Source organism: Lissotriton helveticus, chromosome 7 (genome assembly GCF_964261635.1).
Source record: "Lissotriton helveticus chromosome 7, aLisHel1.1, whole genome shotgun sequence".
Lineage (NCBI taxonomy): Eukaryota > Metazoa > Chordata > Amphibia > Caudata > Salamandridae > Lissotriton > Lissotriton helveticus.
The window spans coordinates 867,642,986-867,659,057 of record NC_136068.1 but is presented as its reverse complement, the minus strand read 5'-3'; the positions used below and the strand labels follow the sequence as shown (position 1 = coordinate 867,659,057).

At 45.1% G+C, this 16,072-nt stretch overlaps 1 protein-coding gene across 2 annotated transcripts in view; it reads left to right on the top strand.

Moving 5' to 3' along the window:
- Positions 1 to 16,072, top strand: part of RARS1 (arginyl-tRNA synthetase 1) — a 176,292-nt gene that overhangs the window by 90,040 nt on the left and 70,180 nt on the right. For both annotated transcript variants that reach the window (XM_078653389.1, XM_078653390.1), the window contains exons 9-10: positions 1,540 to 1,644; positions 3,715 to 3,893. In XM_078653389.1, the coding sequence (XP_078509515.1) occupies positions 1,540 to 1,644; positions 3,715 to 3,893 (284 nt within the window). The remainder of the gene's footprint in view (positions 1 to 1,539; positions 1,645 to 3,714; positions 3,894 to 16,072) is intronic.

Sequence of the window (16,072 nt, the reverse complement as noted above, 5' to 3'; positions counted from 1 at the left end):
AGATTTTAAAATAGTTTGTATATTTTGCGGGACTACAATTTCCTATGGAGAGCAAAGTATCAAACTATCAACCGTGCTGGAGACAACCACAACTGCAGAAAGAAACCTTAATTTTTTCCAGATTTTTTTTGCTCCAGTTGAGCCGTTTACAATTCCCTGTTTTTTGTTTGTCCCCATAAAAATTACAAAAAAAATATAAAATTGTTCATAAAAGCCAAAAAAAGTAAAAAATGTTCAAAAAAACAATAAAAAAGAATTAAAAAAACAGTTCTTTTTAGAACTACCTCCAATTTATAAAAAAATGCTACATTTTTATAAAACTGTCATTCTTTTTTTTCCAGGATACGCTCCCCGGTGCGCGTACCGGGCGCTCCCCCCGCCGGGCCCTTTTATGGCCCCCACATCAAACCTAGGGGGTCAGGGTGGGGTCTACCCTGCCCCCTTTTGGTCATTTCCCCCTTTGGTTTTGCCACCTCTTGTGTCTCAATCCTACCGAGACACAAGATGGCGGCCGCTCCGGACTGTATGGAATGTTGACAGACACCCGAGAGCCAATCAACTTTCCGCTCGCGAACTCACGCCTCGGTGCGCGTACCGGGGCGCGCTTATAGATATATATATATATTTTTTAACCTAAATTACTCAAAATCCACTGGAGCACATATCTTGAGACATAGCAAAGGCACATCGGGCTACCAGTCCCTACAATTTTGCCAATTTTGGTGGAAATCCATTCAGCCGTTCGGGCTAAAAGTGAGTCCAACCGCCCTATAGAAATTAACATGGGGAAAACACGTTTTGGGACCCCCCTTTTATCTCGGCCCCCGCTTGACGAATCCCCCCCAAACTTTCAGGGAAGGAGCGGAGCGGAGCTGGCCATTTTCTTGGAGAATTTCAGCCAATTCCGTCCATCAACGCCAAAGTTATTCCCAATAGAACGTTGCGGATTTCCTATGGAAACTAGGTCCTAACTATAACCACCTACTGGCGACTGCCAGTAGGTAATATATATATATATATGTATGTATATGCTCTTTTTTATTTTACTTTATGCCATGTTGGAAAAAAAATTGTAAAGCCAATATTTTTCTCATAGGCGAAAAATAGACTTGCTTTACCATTGCTTGTTTATCTTTTTGGCAGTACCAAGGCAAACAAGATTGGCAAAGCCAGTAGCTTGACGCTCACATTTTTTAGGGCGAGATCTGTTGGGTTCGTCAGTGCTTGTTGTGGTCCTTGAATTTCTTTATAAGGTCAGGAGTATGCATGCAATATATTTTAAATAGATTGATAATTTTTATTTGACTTTCAGCTTTTTCCTAGTATTCTGATTTAAAATGTATTGTTTTATCGCAAATGTAATGTTGTCAAGAAATAAAATGTTTCCAAAATGTGTTTTTATGTTGATCCTGGCATAATTATGATTTGTTGTAAATAAAATATCTGCTTGTGCTCTACTCATAATTGAGTGCAGAGCTCAACTGCTGTTCTTTTTTTTATAAAGAATGGTTTGTGAGTTTCTTTGTTTGTCCCATCCAGAGTTCCAGAAAATCTATGATTGCCTAGGAATCTTCATCATTGAAAGGGGGGAGTCATTTTACCAGGACAGAATGGATGCAGTTGTGAAAGAATTTGAAGATAAAGGTAACTGTCATCAGTTATTATACTTTAAATGCCACTCTTCCTTATTCAAGATAGTAGGTAGTTTTAAAAAGTTGTATTTTATTATGTTATTGTCTTGTTCTTGTATTTTCATTGTCTTTGGTTATAAGGGGAAAAGGGTTACAAGCCTTTCATATGAAGAAAAATGTTGACAAATTGGCTATTAAGTGGGTTAATTTTATAGCTACGCCAAGGACCCCATTCTTCCAAATGATAGTTCTAGGCTCAGAGTTCATTCCACAATGCAAAGTTGTGCCCAAAAACAAGGAAAAGAGCGCTCTATCTCTCCTTTTAAAAATATGTTAGTTTGGAAGCAGAAATGTTTCTAGCTTATAGCTGCAGAAACACGCCTACGAGCCGAGCATCTGGAATTTGTACTAGAGCTGATTGGATCAACATTTTGGAAATGAAGGTGGGTAGAAGAGTAAAGCAAGTATTATAAATCTTGTACTCTAAGTCCTAGGCCTACTTAAAACAAGCCTGCATTCCTGCTGTTCACGACCAGCTAAATCTTTGCTATTTGGCAGCATTATGAAGTGCAGGTGAGGCACACAGAGTTACACCTACAGTTAGTGGGATGGGACTATATGACTAGACTCTCCTTGACCTTACTATAAGTTAGGCCACAATTAAGTATAATTAATAGACAGGTGAACATCTTTTCTTTGGCCTTTTATCCTCTTTCTTGAAGATCTTGTTGCTATATAATGCATTGTGTATATGGCTAATTTCTTAGTGAAAGCCCACATAGTTTCAACGAACAACAGGATTTCAATATCTTGTTTGTGTGTGACTTGCCATGTTCTGATCTTGAGGAGGGGCCACCTTAGTATTGTTGGGGCTTAAGGACAAAGGCTGGCTATTACGGAACACAAAAGTAACGTCCAAAAGCAATACAAAAAAATCCAGTGTAGCCACACACTGGGTGGAACACTGACATAATATCAGTCAATTAAAATTCGGTAATCATCAAACATCATCCAGTTACAGACCACAGCAAAAAAAGTCTACAAAGATATATTTTGGATAAAGTCATTGGGCATTTTGCAGTCGAATGGGATGAATAAAACACTGAATGTCATGTTTTCTGAATATACAACGTTGTGGGTTTCTTTCCTTCTTTAAGGTTCATTAAATCTTTTTAGGTGTCTGATGAATTGGTCATATTGTATTGATTATCATAACATGAGGGTTCTCATCAATTAATTATGGTAACCCATTTCAGCAGGTTTAGTTTTTTGCTATTTAAAAGTCACTAGTTCAATTTTACTCACTTGATCATTTCTTAACTATCCAAATTATTTATTTTTTTGTTCCTAAACGCACCCGTTTCAGCTAATCAGCACATACGTTTGTTTTAATCATGCTTCTCATTTTTCAATATCCTTTTTAATATACATTATGGGTTGGTGCACTTATTTGTTTCACTTGTTTATTTTTTCATTTTTCATGTGATTTATTTAGTAAACACCTTTTGGTCCCAGGTTCAGGGCTGACATTCACTTTAGGGCTCTGAATTTGTGAATAAATCCAGTATTGTCCCAAGTCATCTTGGAGTTTTTCAGCGCTGCTTTTTGATGGTTTTTTATTTTGTTTAGTGGTGATTTGGTTCTAAACTCTCAACTTACATACCAATGCTGATGCTTCAAGCATATGTTTTTTCACGGGGTGTTGTATGCGTGTTTCCCCTCAAGTGCAATGTTTTATGTTCTTGATTTTCTTTGGTTCAGTTTTCCCTGATGAAGGGTCGATATGCCCGGAATGCATTGGGATTTGCACAGCTTTGAAAAGTGAAATGTTCTGGAAACACATATTTTATGATTATCAGATATACTGCAACAAACTGTGTTTCACTTATTAAACTCAGAGATTATATAATACAATTTTCAAGCAGAGACTGGCTAGTGGCTTCAGTACATTATCCTTTTTAAATGTAGTGTCATGAGGCACATGGGCTCTTGATTATTGTTATTTCTAGCAGGACGTGTCACAAAACAGTAGACTTGTCCCTCACATACAGCTAATCCGGCATCCTTTTCTCCTTCCTTGAAGGACTAGTTCAATTGGACGAAGGGCGCAAGATTGTATTCCCCCCAGGATGCACAGTTCCTTTAACAATTGTGAAATCTGATGGAGGGTACACATATGACACATCGGATCTAGCTGCCCTCAAACAAAGGCTGTTTGAGGAGAAAGGCGATATTCTCATCTATGTGGTAGACTGTGGGCAGGTGAGTGAATACAATATTTACCAAAGCATTTATTTACCAGCACTATTAATCTCCCTTTCACATATGTTTTGATTTCAGATGTTATTATTAGGGCTCCCGGTTTTATGGTATTTATTGTTTTGACATTCCGTCTGTATTTATCCATATTTATTTTTTGCTTATTTTCTCTGTATTTATCCATATTTATTTTGTGTTTTTTGGAAAAATTAACCTGAAATTAGTATATTTCCACATTTATTTAACCGGTAAATATACACTTATGCTTGAATTGCTACTAGGCTTCAATGCTGTAAAGACCCACAGAAGATAAATCAATGCACTTAAAAGAAAATATGCACATTTCATTAGCAACCACGTGCATATCTACTGCTGTTAAAGCATCTTTACTAAAAGTCCTTTCTTTTTTAGCCACCATACCTATCTATCTACACAGCTATTGGCCTGGCAGTCATGACAGACAGTATTCAGAATTACTCAAAAGCAAACCCATTTCCGTTTTTATCCACATTTAAAAATAAATACAGACAAGAAAATAAATGATTTCTGTCTGTATTTATCTGTAAAAATCAGGAAAAACTGAAAACAGGGAGCCTTAGTTATGATCAGTGTTGCAACCAACCTGCTAATTTTCCTCTCTTTCATGAATCTTAAAATCGCTCTCATAGGTTGATTGCAATAGTAGACCCATTCTACGTATTTTGGTTTTGTAAGAAAATCATGGGCCAAAACTTGTAATATCGGCCAAAGTTATTTTACTAGTTACCAGTATGCATGTTGTTCTTTACCTGGTAATGAATCATAGATATGTACAGTACTTCAAATAGAAAATGTAGAACTAACCAGGGTGGGTTACAGCTCTTTTGTGAGAGTATAAGGTTCTGCGCTGCAGCCACTCCTTTACACCATGAGCGAGGTAGCTGACTTTGTGGAGTGTCTGGAGTTTATTGTGAAGGAACTTGAGGCACTTTCTGTTTTCCGTTTCAGTTTCAGTTTTTTGGCCCTCCTGAGATTCTTTCCAGCGATACTGGTTTTCCTTTACATGTTCATCACATCATTGTTCTGTGCACTTTCCCAAGGAGCCTAGTAAATATCTGTCATTTCCGAGATGTGCCATACCTATACTTTGGTGAAATACCAACATCACCCTTCACTTCCGTATTGATCACTTTCCCGCTCTTGATTCATTCTTTATCCTAAATGCATTGGGATGGACCAGTAATTCAGCTAACAGGGTTCTGGGTAATGTATACCTCTGTCTTATTAACAAAGCTGATAAGGCAACTAACCTGCGTGAGCCACATACCAGAAGGAGTTTTTAATGTTATTCTATGGCTAAAATGCTTTTTTTCTTAACAATGAGCTTGTAACCTTTGACTTAATGTTAGTGGTTTGACGAAAGCCATGGTACCCGGACTTCCCATGTTCCATTCTTGGGGGCTCAGGCTGTCAGAAAACCAAACTTTTTTAGCCCGGCTAGTTTTCCACCTCCTTGTTTTTGTGTTTTGCTGCTAGCGCGGAGATATCCCTGTAGGGGTGAGTCCTGTGCTTTGCAAAACCCCTCATTGATTCATTCAGATGCCACACGGTGATGCACCACAAAATAGCTGTTGACCTGGCCCTTTTTGCAGGGTTATCACTAAACCTTTTGTCTTCTTCCTCCTAATTTTTCTGACCCCTTTACCACTTCTAACCATTGCTAAAGTACATATTCTGTAGTAGGGGGTCTCTGTGTATAGTCATAATCTAGTGAATAGTCCCGCCCATGTGCGTGGACCCCGGCAATCAAAAATAATCTCTTAAGTTGTCAGAAAATTGCAGAACTGCAAAGACACTTAAGAGAGAATTTAAAGACAAATAATACAGCCTATATCCACAGGCTACACTGTCCAGTACTTCAACTAGAAATTCCACCAAAGAAAACACACAAATAGCATAGCCTGCCCAGTTTCTTCCATAGAGAAACTTGCCTCTACCAGAAAAAGCCTCTGGAATGATAGAGAGGAATGTATGGACAGACAAGCCCCATAGGCTGCCATTATGTGGCTTAAATAGGATACTGTGCCTTTAAGAGAACTTTCCAGAACTTCTCCCAGTATCCCAGAATGCACAGCAGGTCCCTCTTACTTTCAGTTCTTTTTGAAGGCGTAACATGCCAGACCTGTAGCATTCTTTACATGAACCTCACTCTCTCCACCGGGGAGGCGGGCGGGCGCTTATGACTATAACAGAGATACCCCTACTACAGAACTGGAGTTACAGGACAGAAACTACTCCTTCTGTAGTAGGGGATCTCTGTGTATAGCCATAATCTAGTGAATAGAATGGCAAGCCCATCCCCACACCAAAGCGGCGGTGGAGAAAAGAGAAATAATACCACTACTGTGCGAACAGATTTCGCAGCGAAGCCTGCCCAACCTGAGCGTCTGCCCTGGCATCAGTGTCCAGGTAGTAAGGCTTAGCAAAGGTATGGACCGACTTCCAAGTGGCCGCCTTGCAGATTTCTGCAATAGGAACATTACCGAGCAAAGCAGTCGTGGCAGCTTTGCCCCTGGTGGAATGAGCCTTCGGTTTACCTCCTAAGGTCTTATTAGCTTTTTGGTAACATAGCTGTATGCAGGACACAATCCACCTAGAGATAGACTGTTTAGAGGTCGCAAGACCCGTCCTGACCGATCCATAATTGATAAACAATTGGTCTGTCTGACCTACGAATATCTTTGGTTTTATCCAGATAAAATTTCAACACCCTCCTAACATCCAGGGAATGTAAAGACCTTTCCCCTGAAGATTAGGCTTCCAGGCCGCGAAGAGAGACGGCTGCAGGCTGCAGGTGGGTCTGGGCAGGCTGGGAAGGCACCCTCTGCCTCTGCTGAGGCCTCTGGGGGGCTCCCCAGAGGCAGGAAGCCCAGCAAACGGTCCCGGTCTCCGTCGACGTCGATTGCTTCGACGACGACGTCGAGAGGGATGACGACGGTGTGTTCCCCATCTCCCCGGGGCTCCAGGTCGAGATGGCGTGAGAAGTCGACGTCGAAAGGCCTGGGTAGGCCGCCGTCAAGATCACCGTCGACGGCGTCGTCGACCCATCGACATCGACGAAGAAGGCATCGGCGCTCGCCGTCAAAGCGACACCGCTGATCGACGTCGAGGGGCTCCTCGACGTCGAGGGCCTCGGAAAAGCAGTCGGCGCCGAGAAGGAGTCGGCGCTCGTCGTCGAGGACTACACGTTCGACGTCGCGCAAGGGGCGCTCGGCGTCGAGGAAGAAGCGCTCGACGTCGCGAAGGCAGCGTTCGACGCCGGAGTCGCGGAGGCGACGTTCGACGCCGGAGAAGCGACGCTCGACGTCAAGGAGAAAGAGGTCGGCATCTCTGAGACTTTCCAGCTCTCCTAAGCGGCGCAGAAGGATTTCTGACGCCAGAAGTCACGCTGGGTCTGGTGGAGGACGCCGGAGGCGGCGATCGCCTTCTGGAGGGGCTGATTCGCAGTCCCCTCCCCCAAAGAAGTCACCGGGCTCGGTGTACTTGGTGGTTTATACACCACCTCGGCCTAAGACGCCTCCGCCTCCTTTGCCTAGAGAGGATCCTCCCATCAAGCCTCCTCTTCCGCCACTTCCTCCCCCAGGACAACCACCACAGCCGATTCCGCCACGTGGGCCTGCTCCTCGGTCGGAGATACCCATTCCTCCACCAAGGTCGCTGTCGCTGCCTCCGCTCCCTACACTGCCTAAGGGGACTCCAAAACCTCTGCCCCAGGATAGGCCAAGGAAGACTCCCCCACAGAGGCCTGCGGAGCGTCCACGAGCTGGGAGATCGCGCTCTCGCTCCAGGAGGAGGGACCGATCCCGTAACAGGTCATCCACGAGGTCGAGACGACGCCACAGGAGGCGCAGGTCTCGTTCCCAGTCGAGGTCCTCACGGACCAGGGACTATTCTCCGACTTTGTCAGAGTCACCGGAGACAAGGGTGTCTCCAATTGACGATCTGGTGTCCTTTCAGGATGTCCTTCTAAGAGGTGCGGCGAAATTGGGCATCTCGTTGGCGGTGCCCACGCCCAAGACGTCGGTGATCTTCGAGACACTTCACCAGAAACATCTGTCTCATCCGTTACTACCACTGGTGCCTGGGCTGGAGGAGCCTGCCATGGACCTTTTCCTCACCCCGGCAGTGACTAAGGCGGCCCCCTCAAGACTGCACATGAAGTACCGGGCTCCCGACTCGGACCCGGCTTTTCTAAGGGTGGAACCCCCTCCAGACTCTGTGATAGTGACGGCAGCTCGGAAACAGCATGCCACCACTCCGTCATCCACAGTCCCACCAGATAAGGAATCTAGATGGCTGGATTCGGCTGGGAGGAAGGTGTGTGGGACGTCGGCGACTTCCATGAAGGCTGCGAGTGCCACGGCCTTGTTGGGGCGGTATGACCGAGCCCTCTGGGAATCCCTTCAGCAGTTTGTGGAACACCTGCCTCGTGACAAGAGAGAAGATTTCCAGGAGGTGTTGAATGAGGGGATGCTGGTGGCGAATCAGGTCATCAGTGCTGCAGCCGATTCTTCCTTACTGGCGGCGCATGGCTTCTGCCATGGGATTAACCAGCGAAGACACGCCTGGCTCCGCCTCACGTCACTAAAACCTGACGCGCAACAGAGGGTTGCCAATCTACCATTCTCTGGCGAAACCCTGTTTGGAAAACATGCTGATGATGAAATGGCCCGAATGAAGGTGGAGGCCGAGACGCTCACGGAGGTGGGTCTAGAGAAGCCCAAGGACACCAAGAAATCGTACCGCCCGTTCCAGAGACGGTTCGGTGGACAGGGCAGAGGGCGTGGCCAGTCTTCGGGACAGTAACAGCAGCAATTCCGTCTTTGAGTTTGGCGGCATGGCTCCTGAGATAGTGCAATATGGTCATTTGAATCTGCCAGAAGATTGCATGGACATACTGAAGGAGTCTAAACGACCTTCCACTCGGAATTCCTATGCTTACAAGTGGAAGAGGTTCTGTATCTGGTGCCAGTCCAAGAACTATGACCCTACGACATGCAAGGAGGATGTTATTCTTCCTTACCTTCTACATTTGGCGCAGTCTGGACTTAATGTTCATTCCATTAAGGTTCATCTCGTTGCTTTGACTGCCTACAGGAAATGCCCTTCACAGACTTCCTTCTTCCAGATCCCTGTGATCAAAGATTTTCTGGAAGGCTTGAAGAAAGTATTCCCTCCTGTCAGGCTTCCTTCGCCTTCATGGGAATTGAATGTGGTGCTGTCCAGATTGATGAAGGAACCTTTTGAACCTATTCATAAGGCTTCGTTGCAACACCTGTCCTGGAAGGCGGCGTTCCTCGTGGCCATTACATCGGCCCGCAGGGTGAGTGAAATTCAGGCGTTGTGTTGCCAAGAACCTTATACTATATTTCATGCTGCCAAGGTTGTTATGCGTACTCACCCTAAATTTCTTCCCAAGGTTATTTCTGATTTTCATGTCAACCAGACCATAACTTTGCCTACGTTTTTTCAGAATCCTTCATCTCCAGCGGAAAGGTCTTTACATTCCCTGGATGTTAGGAGGGTGTTTTATCTGGATAAAACCAAAGATATTCGTAGGTCAGACCAATTGTTTATCAATTATGGATCGGTCAGGACGGGTCTTGCGACCTCTAAACAGTCTATCTCTAGGTGGATTGTGTCCTGCATACAGCTATGTTACCAAAAAGCTAATAAGACCTTAGGGGGTAAACCTAAGGCTCATTCCACCAGGGGCAAAGCTGCCACGACTGCTTTGCTCCGTAATGTTCCTATTGCAGAAATCTGCAAGGCGGCCACTTGGAAGTCGGTCCATACCTTTGCTAAGCATTACTGCCTGGACACTGATGCCAGGGCAGACGCTCAGGTTGGGCAGGCTTCGCTGCGAAATCTGTTCGCACAGTAGTGGTGTTATTTCTCTTTTCTCCACCGCCGCTTTGGTGTGGGGATGGGCTTGCCATTCTATTCACTAGATTATGGCTATACACAGAGATCCCCTACTACAGGAGGAGTAGTTTCTGTCCTGTAACTCCAGTTCTGTAGTAGGGGTATCTCTGTTATAGTCATAAGCGCCCGCCCGCCTCCCCGGTGGACAGAGTGAGGTTCATGTAAGGAATGCTACAGGTCTGGCGTGTTACGCCTTCAAAAAGAACTGAAAGTAAGAGGACCTGCTGTGCATTCTGGGATACTGGGAGAAGTTCTGGAAAGTTCTCTTAAAGGCACAGTATCCTATTTAAGCCACATAATGGCAGCCTATGGGGCTTGTCTGTCCATACATTCCTCTCTATCATTCCAGAGGCTTTTTCTGGTAGAGGCAAGTTTCTCTATGGAAGAAACTGGGCAGGCTATGCTATTTGTGTGTTTTCTTTGGTGGAATTTCTAGTTGAAGTACTGGACAGTGTAGCCTGTGGATATAGGCTGCATTATTTGTCTTTAAATTCTCTCTTAAGTGTCTTTGCAGTTCTGCAATTTTCTGACAACTTAAGAGATTATTTTTGATTGCCGTGGTCCACGCTAATGGGCGGGACTATTCACTAGATTATGACTATAACAGAGATACCCCTACTACAGAACTGGAGTTACAGGACAGAAACTACTCCTTCTCTCTGTGTAAGTTGTATTGGTGATTGGTTCATCCATGATTGCCATATTTGATTTACCTGTAAGTCCTTAGTAAAGTGTGTGCCCAGGCCCTGTAAATCAAATTCTACTAGTGGGCCTGCAACACTGATTGTGCTACCCACTTTAGTACCCTGAAAACATGTCTCAGACCTGCCACAGCAGTTTCTGCGTGTGCAGTTTTAAACTGCCATGTCGACCTGGCAAGTGCAACCACTTGCCAGACCCCAGAACTTCCCTTTTACTACATGTAAGGAATGTGGCATAGTCTAGATAATGTACAAATGGATTTGATTTTAAATACAACACAAACACCACTTAGGTTGTTACTGCATGCTCATGAAAAACATTCCAGGGATCACCAGCATCTGCATAGTGATAAGAGTTTCAAGTATCAATCCCTTGTACAATCAAATCTTGGAGACCAGGGTCACAGGAAATGGGACAACGTAGTTGACGACTAGTCGCCACAGAATAACATTTTGTTAATATCTACCAGAATAATTTGTAGCCAGTGCATAATATCCAGAGTATGAAGAATCCTCTGTGGATCTGAGGACGAACCAGCTAAAAAATAATAAATTGCAGCCTCTGATTTGACATAAAAATTCAGCAGGACTGTAGGAAAGAATCGCGTATGTCAGAGTAATTACCACAAAAAACATAACTTTCCAGTTCAGCAGTTGAGTCACTGACTAATAATCCTTTAAATGGTTTTTGAGCCTTAACAAAAGCACCACAATAAGGTTATGTAGGAAGCTGGCACTCTATATAGTGCACCAAAATGAGGTGCGCTGTGTAGAGAGTCCAGACAACCCATATTGTTGTACAGAAGCAAGAGTAACATACCCAAATGCTCGCTTTTGTGGTAGTGGGGGCGAGCAGTTTAGGCTCTTAGTATTAAGCACTTATTGAACCACAAAGTCCGTAAACCAGTCACGCACTCCATAAAAAATCTGACACCAATTTATAAAAATAACACAGATTTTTATTTCAATTTAGACACTTAGATCACTGTAATTGGGTATGTACTTTTCAAGTTATCAGTTATTAAGTCACAATAAAATACTCTTATACTGGGGTAATGTTATCCTATGGGGAATAAACATATACTGCATAAAGTCACTTAGCAACAACTTACAGAACAGTTCCCGTGGACTTAACTTAAAGCAGTGACAAGGTCCAATGCAGCATCAACAGGTCACCTCTGGTGGTACTGGGATGCCTGGGTGCCAAGGTGTGTTTCGGTGTCGGCTACCCCGCTCACTTCACTTGGAAACGGTCCTGTGGAGATGCAGGGGCAAGGGGGCCAGTCTGGCTGAACCCAAAGGGGGGATCAGGTCTTGAGAGTCTTGGGCACACAGGGACACCATCCGTCCACTCACACTCAAGCTGGAGGCTTGTGTGCAGTGGGGCTCTAGCGTCCAGCGGTGTTGCGCTGCTGAAGATTCTCATGCTTTTCGGCCCTGCAGAAATAGGCTGCAGTGCTGACTGGGGGACTCAGCTTTTGAGAGTCTCGGACCCCATTGGCACCGTTGTCTCCTTTGGACTCGGGCTGTTGGGCTCGGGTGCAGGGGTGCCGTGAGGTAATGGGTTACGGCGGTCAGAGACTGACTCTGTGTCTTGGTGACCTGGTGAAGAGGGAAACCAGAGCAGCAGGGCCACTCTCTGTGCTGGCCTTGTGTATCCTGACGTCCCTCAACTTCTAGGTCTGTCGTAGTGCTGTTGGAGTCCGGATTGGAGTACCAAGAAGCCTTGATTGCTGCAACTGCTGGTATCCAGGGTATTGGTGCTGGGCAGCTCCTTTGGTAGGCTCAATGGCCAGCAACACGGTGGCCCCGGCAGATGCTTTTCTTTGTTTGCAGATGTGGGGAAGCAGCTCCTCTGCTCCAAGGGAGATCTTTCCAGGTGCTGGACAGTCCACCTAGGATTTTGGGGAATATGTCCAGCTCTTTGTGAAGTCGGTCCCAGCTATGGTCAAAGTACAAGCACCTAGCAGGGTTTTGCACCGATCTTATTTGCAGTTTTCAGTTTTCGCTCTGTTCGATCCCTCCTCTTTCTTACTCAGTTTCCAGTAGCCAAATCGGCCACCTAAATACTCAACTTAGGGGCGTTAGGGCGAGTGAAGGGTAGTAGTCAGTGAGCTACTTACTCCTGGGGTCACTACACCCCCTAGATTACCATTTCCCGTGGGTAGTGAGCATCACCCTGTCCCAGAGTTCCTCACCACACTCTAGATGGGAGAATCCTTTCTTTCGTGGTCACTTCAGTCTGCTCACCCTATAGGTGTGTCCAGCCTGGCATGGTAACATGCCTCCTTCCTAGCCTATTGACTATCTATGTGCCTGTCCTGGTGCTAAATGGGCCTCCGGGCAGGGGGTGGCATCCTCCAGGTCAGGGGGAAGCCAAGCTCCCATATCAAAGGCGGGAGAGGCTTTGAACCCTAGTTGAAATCTCCTAGAATAGTCACATTGTTGGCAGGTAGACTAGCTTCTAAAATAGTGCATAAACAAAACGTTCCTGTGGTATAGTAGAAGAAATATGATCTTTAAAATCGTCTGGAGACGGAAGTGAACTTAACTCACCTATCGGGGTCTAATCTTTCTGAGCAGTAGATGGAGGTATTTTGCCTTGATCATGTCTGGGACATCCCTCAAAAGGATGCTATGGGAGAGAAAGTAGACAGAAAGTGGGTTAGGGGACGGAGAGGGTGTGAAGAGAGGAAAGAGGACGGAGTGACGGGGAAGGGAGGGGTGATAGTTGGACAAGAAGGGAGTAGGGTATAGAGTGAAAGAAAAGTAAAATCGAGGGGGTGTGGTTCATGGGGCAACTCATGAATAGGTGAGTCGATTCCAGCTCCTGTGTGTACGGTGATAAAAGGTGGATGCTTTTGTGAATGAGCTGGTGACCTGCACATACAATCTCAGTCTGCAGTCTCTAAAGCCAGTGAACACTAGTGGAGGTTTCAAACGCAATATTGTTGTCAAAAGTAGGTTACCCATGCCTTTGGCGAAGCACCCTTATTTCCCATCATCTCATTGAGCAGTAAGTGTAAATGAGGGTTTCAGTCCATTTATGCATGTGCTGAGCCCAGAACCACTTTTACTTGAGAATCGGGGTTCAGAAACCTGCAGAAGCGTTTCAGCAACAAAGACTGCTTTGTCCTGTAGGGGCAGTAGGAATTCACCATCTTTTGAAAGATGCAGACCCTTAGGTTGGCTCTGGCAAATAGGCTGTTCTACCAAAGGGGTATAATTAATGGTTCTCCAGTCAGTGCAACATTAATATCCATCATCATCAATATCATCATCATCAAGGAATCTTTATTTCGGCATTTTGCCATAAAAGAATGCAGGTTAAAACGATATACAAGAATAATGATAACATTTATTGAAATAAACACAATACAATATTGGTAAAATCAGTCGTGGAAATGTGGCACGATTTCAGTATGACAGTCACATTAGAATAAACACCATATTAATAAAATCATTCATGGTGGAGCGGCACAATTCATTAAAATAGACACAGTATTGTAAAATCGTTCATGGAAGAATGATACATGATTACAGTATATCAAATGAGCCTTAACATCCATTAGCAATCAATCGTCTGCGCTTAGTCCACATAGCTACCAGGAACCGAGAGACTGCAAATACAATGTGACTAGAGGTATCAGTTTATAAAATTCTAAATGCATACGTACACTGTACGAAACCCATGTTTTTGCATAAAGGAACTAGCCAGTACTTCCTGGGTTTGCTGTATGCTGGACAAAAGAAGAGTACATGAAGTTCTTCTTCTGAAGTACAGCTACACCCTGGACATGTTTTGATAGTAGAGGCTGACCATTTGCTCGTAAAAGCTCTTACGGGTAAAGTACCATATCTCCATTGTAAATAAAGTTTCCTCGATGCAATAGGATAGATAACATCCAAAAAATCCTCAAAAGAGTAAAAATCTTTGAATATTAAAAAAGAAGTAGTCAGGGTGCCGGCATGGGGGATGGACAGAGCAGCAGAGAGTTTTTCATCAACAAAAATCCTGGTGAGCGACTTGCGTGAGACCTCATGGCAGGTCCTTTCCGGCTCATACCACATGGCAGGCAATCCCAATCTTAAAAATTCCTGCTTTAAAGACATAAGCCACTGTATTTTTGCTGCACTATAATGATGTAATATTTCCTTCAGTTCTAGCCTATAATTCAGCAGCTCTGGCGTTATCCAAAGCCTGTGCCAGAACCTAAGGTGTTTAAGTGCTAATTCGACTTCGATAAGTCTCAGCCCCAAGTCCAACCTTAAGGGTAGGAGCGGGGTGGTTTGTGGGAGTGCCAAGAGCTGTTTAATACATTTATTTTCAGTTTTGGCGATTTCAGGCCTACAGGAATGCTCCCACAACTCACCCCCCCATACAGGATTGCAGCCCTCGCCTGGGTCTTATAAATCTCCAACGGGGGTTTAATGGGTGTGTATGTCGATGTGTTGGAGAGCTTGACGATTCCCCCCGCAAGCTGGGCCAGTTTCATTTGTGATTTTACTTGTTGGGGGCCCACGACAGGTTTTCATTTAAGGTTACCCCCAAGTACTCAAAGGTCGTTACCCTTTCTAGACGCACTCTGCCCAGACTGGGATTCGGGCGGGTGGATGCCGGTGAATTGAAGATCATGAATTTCGTTTTATCAACGTTTATCTCCAGACCACGGCATCTGCAGAAGCCCTCAAAACCGTCCAACACACGCTGTATCCCCATGGGAGACTTTGAAAGCAGCAGGGTGTCGTCAGCGAACATTATCGCCGGCACCCTGCTTCCTGCCAACCTCGGCGCGTCATTATTAGGTACACCATCCAGATGAGCAATTACGCCGTTCACGTAAAGGCAGAACAGGGTAGGTGCTAGTACGCACCCCTGCCTCACCCCCTACTTACAGGGAACCTGGATGATAGCGCCCCATTCCTCCCGCATCTGACCTGTGCAAAGTTCCCCTCGTGCAACCTCATCAACACGTTCAGGAGTTTTTGTGGGACACCCATTTTCTGGAGCACAGACCACAGTTTTCCGCGGGGCACTAAGTCGAAAGCGGAGCGGAGGTTCACAAACACCATGTAGAGGCTGCCACCCTCTATCTTCGCCGTTTTCCAGAATAGTAGTATTAGGCGAAAGATTTGATCCTTGGTGGACGTGTTCCTCCTGAACCCCGCTTGGTATGGGCTGAGGACTGCGTGCTCCTCCAACCAGTCCTGAAGGCGGTCTAGAATCAGCCGCGCGAAAATTTTCTGCAGGACATCGATGAGGCTAATTGGCCTGTAGTTGACCGGGAGCAGAGGAGAGCCCTTCTTAAAAATTGGGACTATCTCTGCTCCCAAGTCCTAGGTTGGTGTTTGAAGAGGTCTCCCGGAAGTTTGTCGAGGCCGTGGGCTTTTCCCGCTGCAAGTTTAGCTATTTCAAGACATACTTCCCCTAGGGAAAATTCTAAATCGTCATGCTGGTCAGGTGTAGGTGGGGGAACCGAAAAACTTTCCGCGCCTAGATCTACTGAGTAAAGGGCC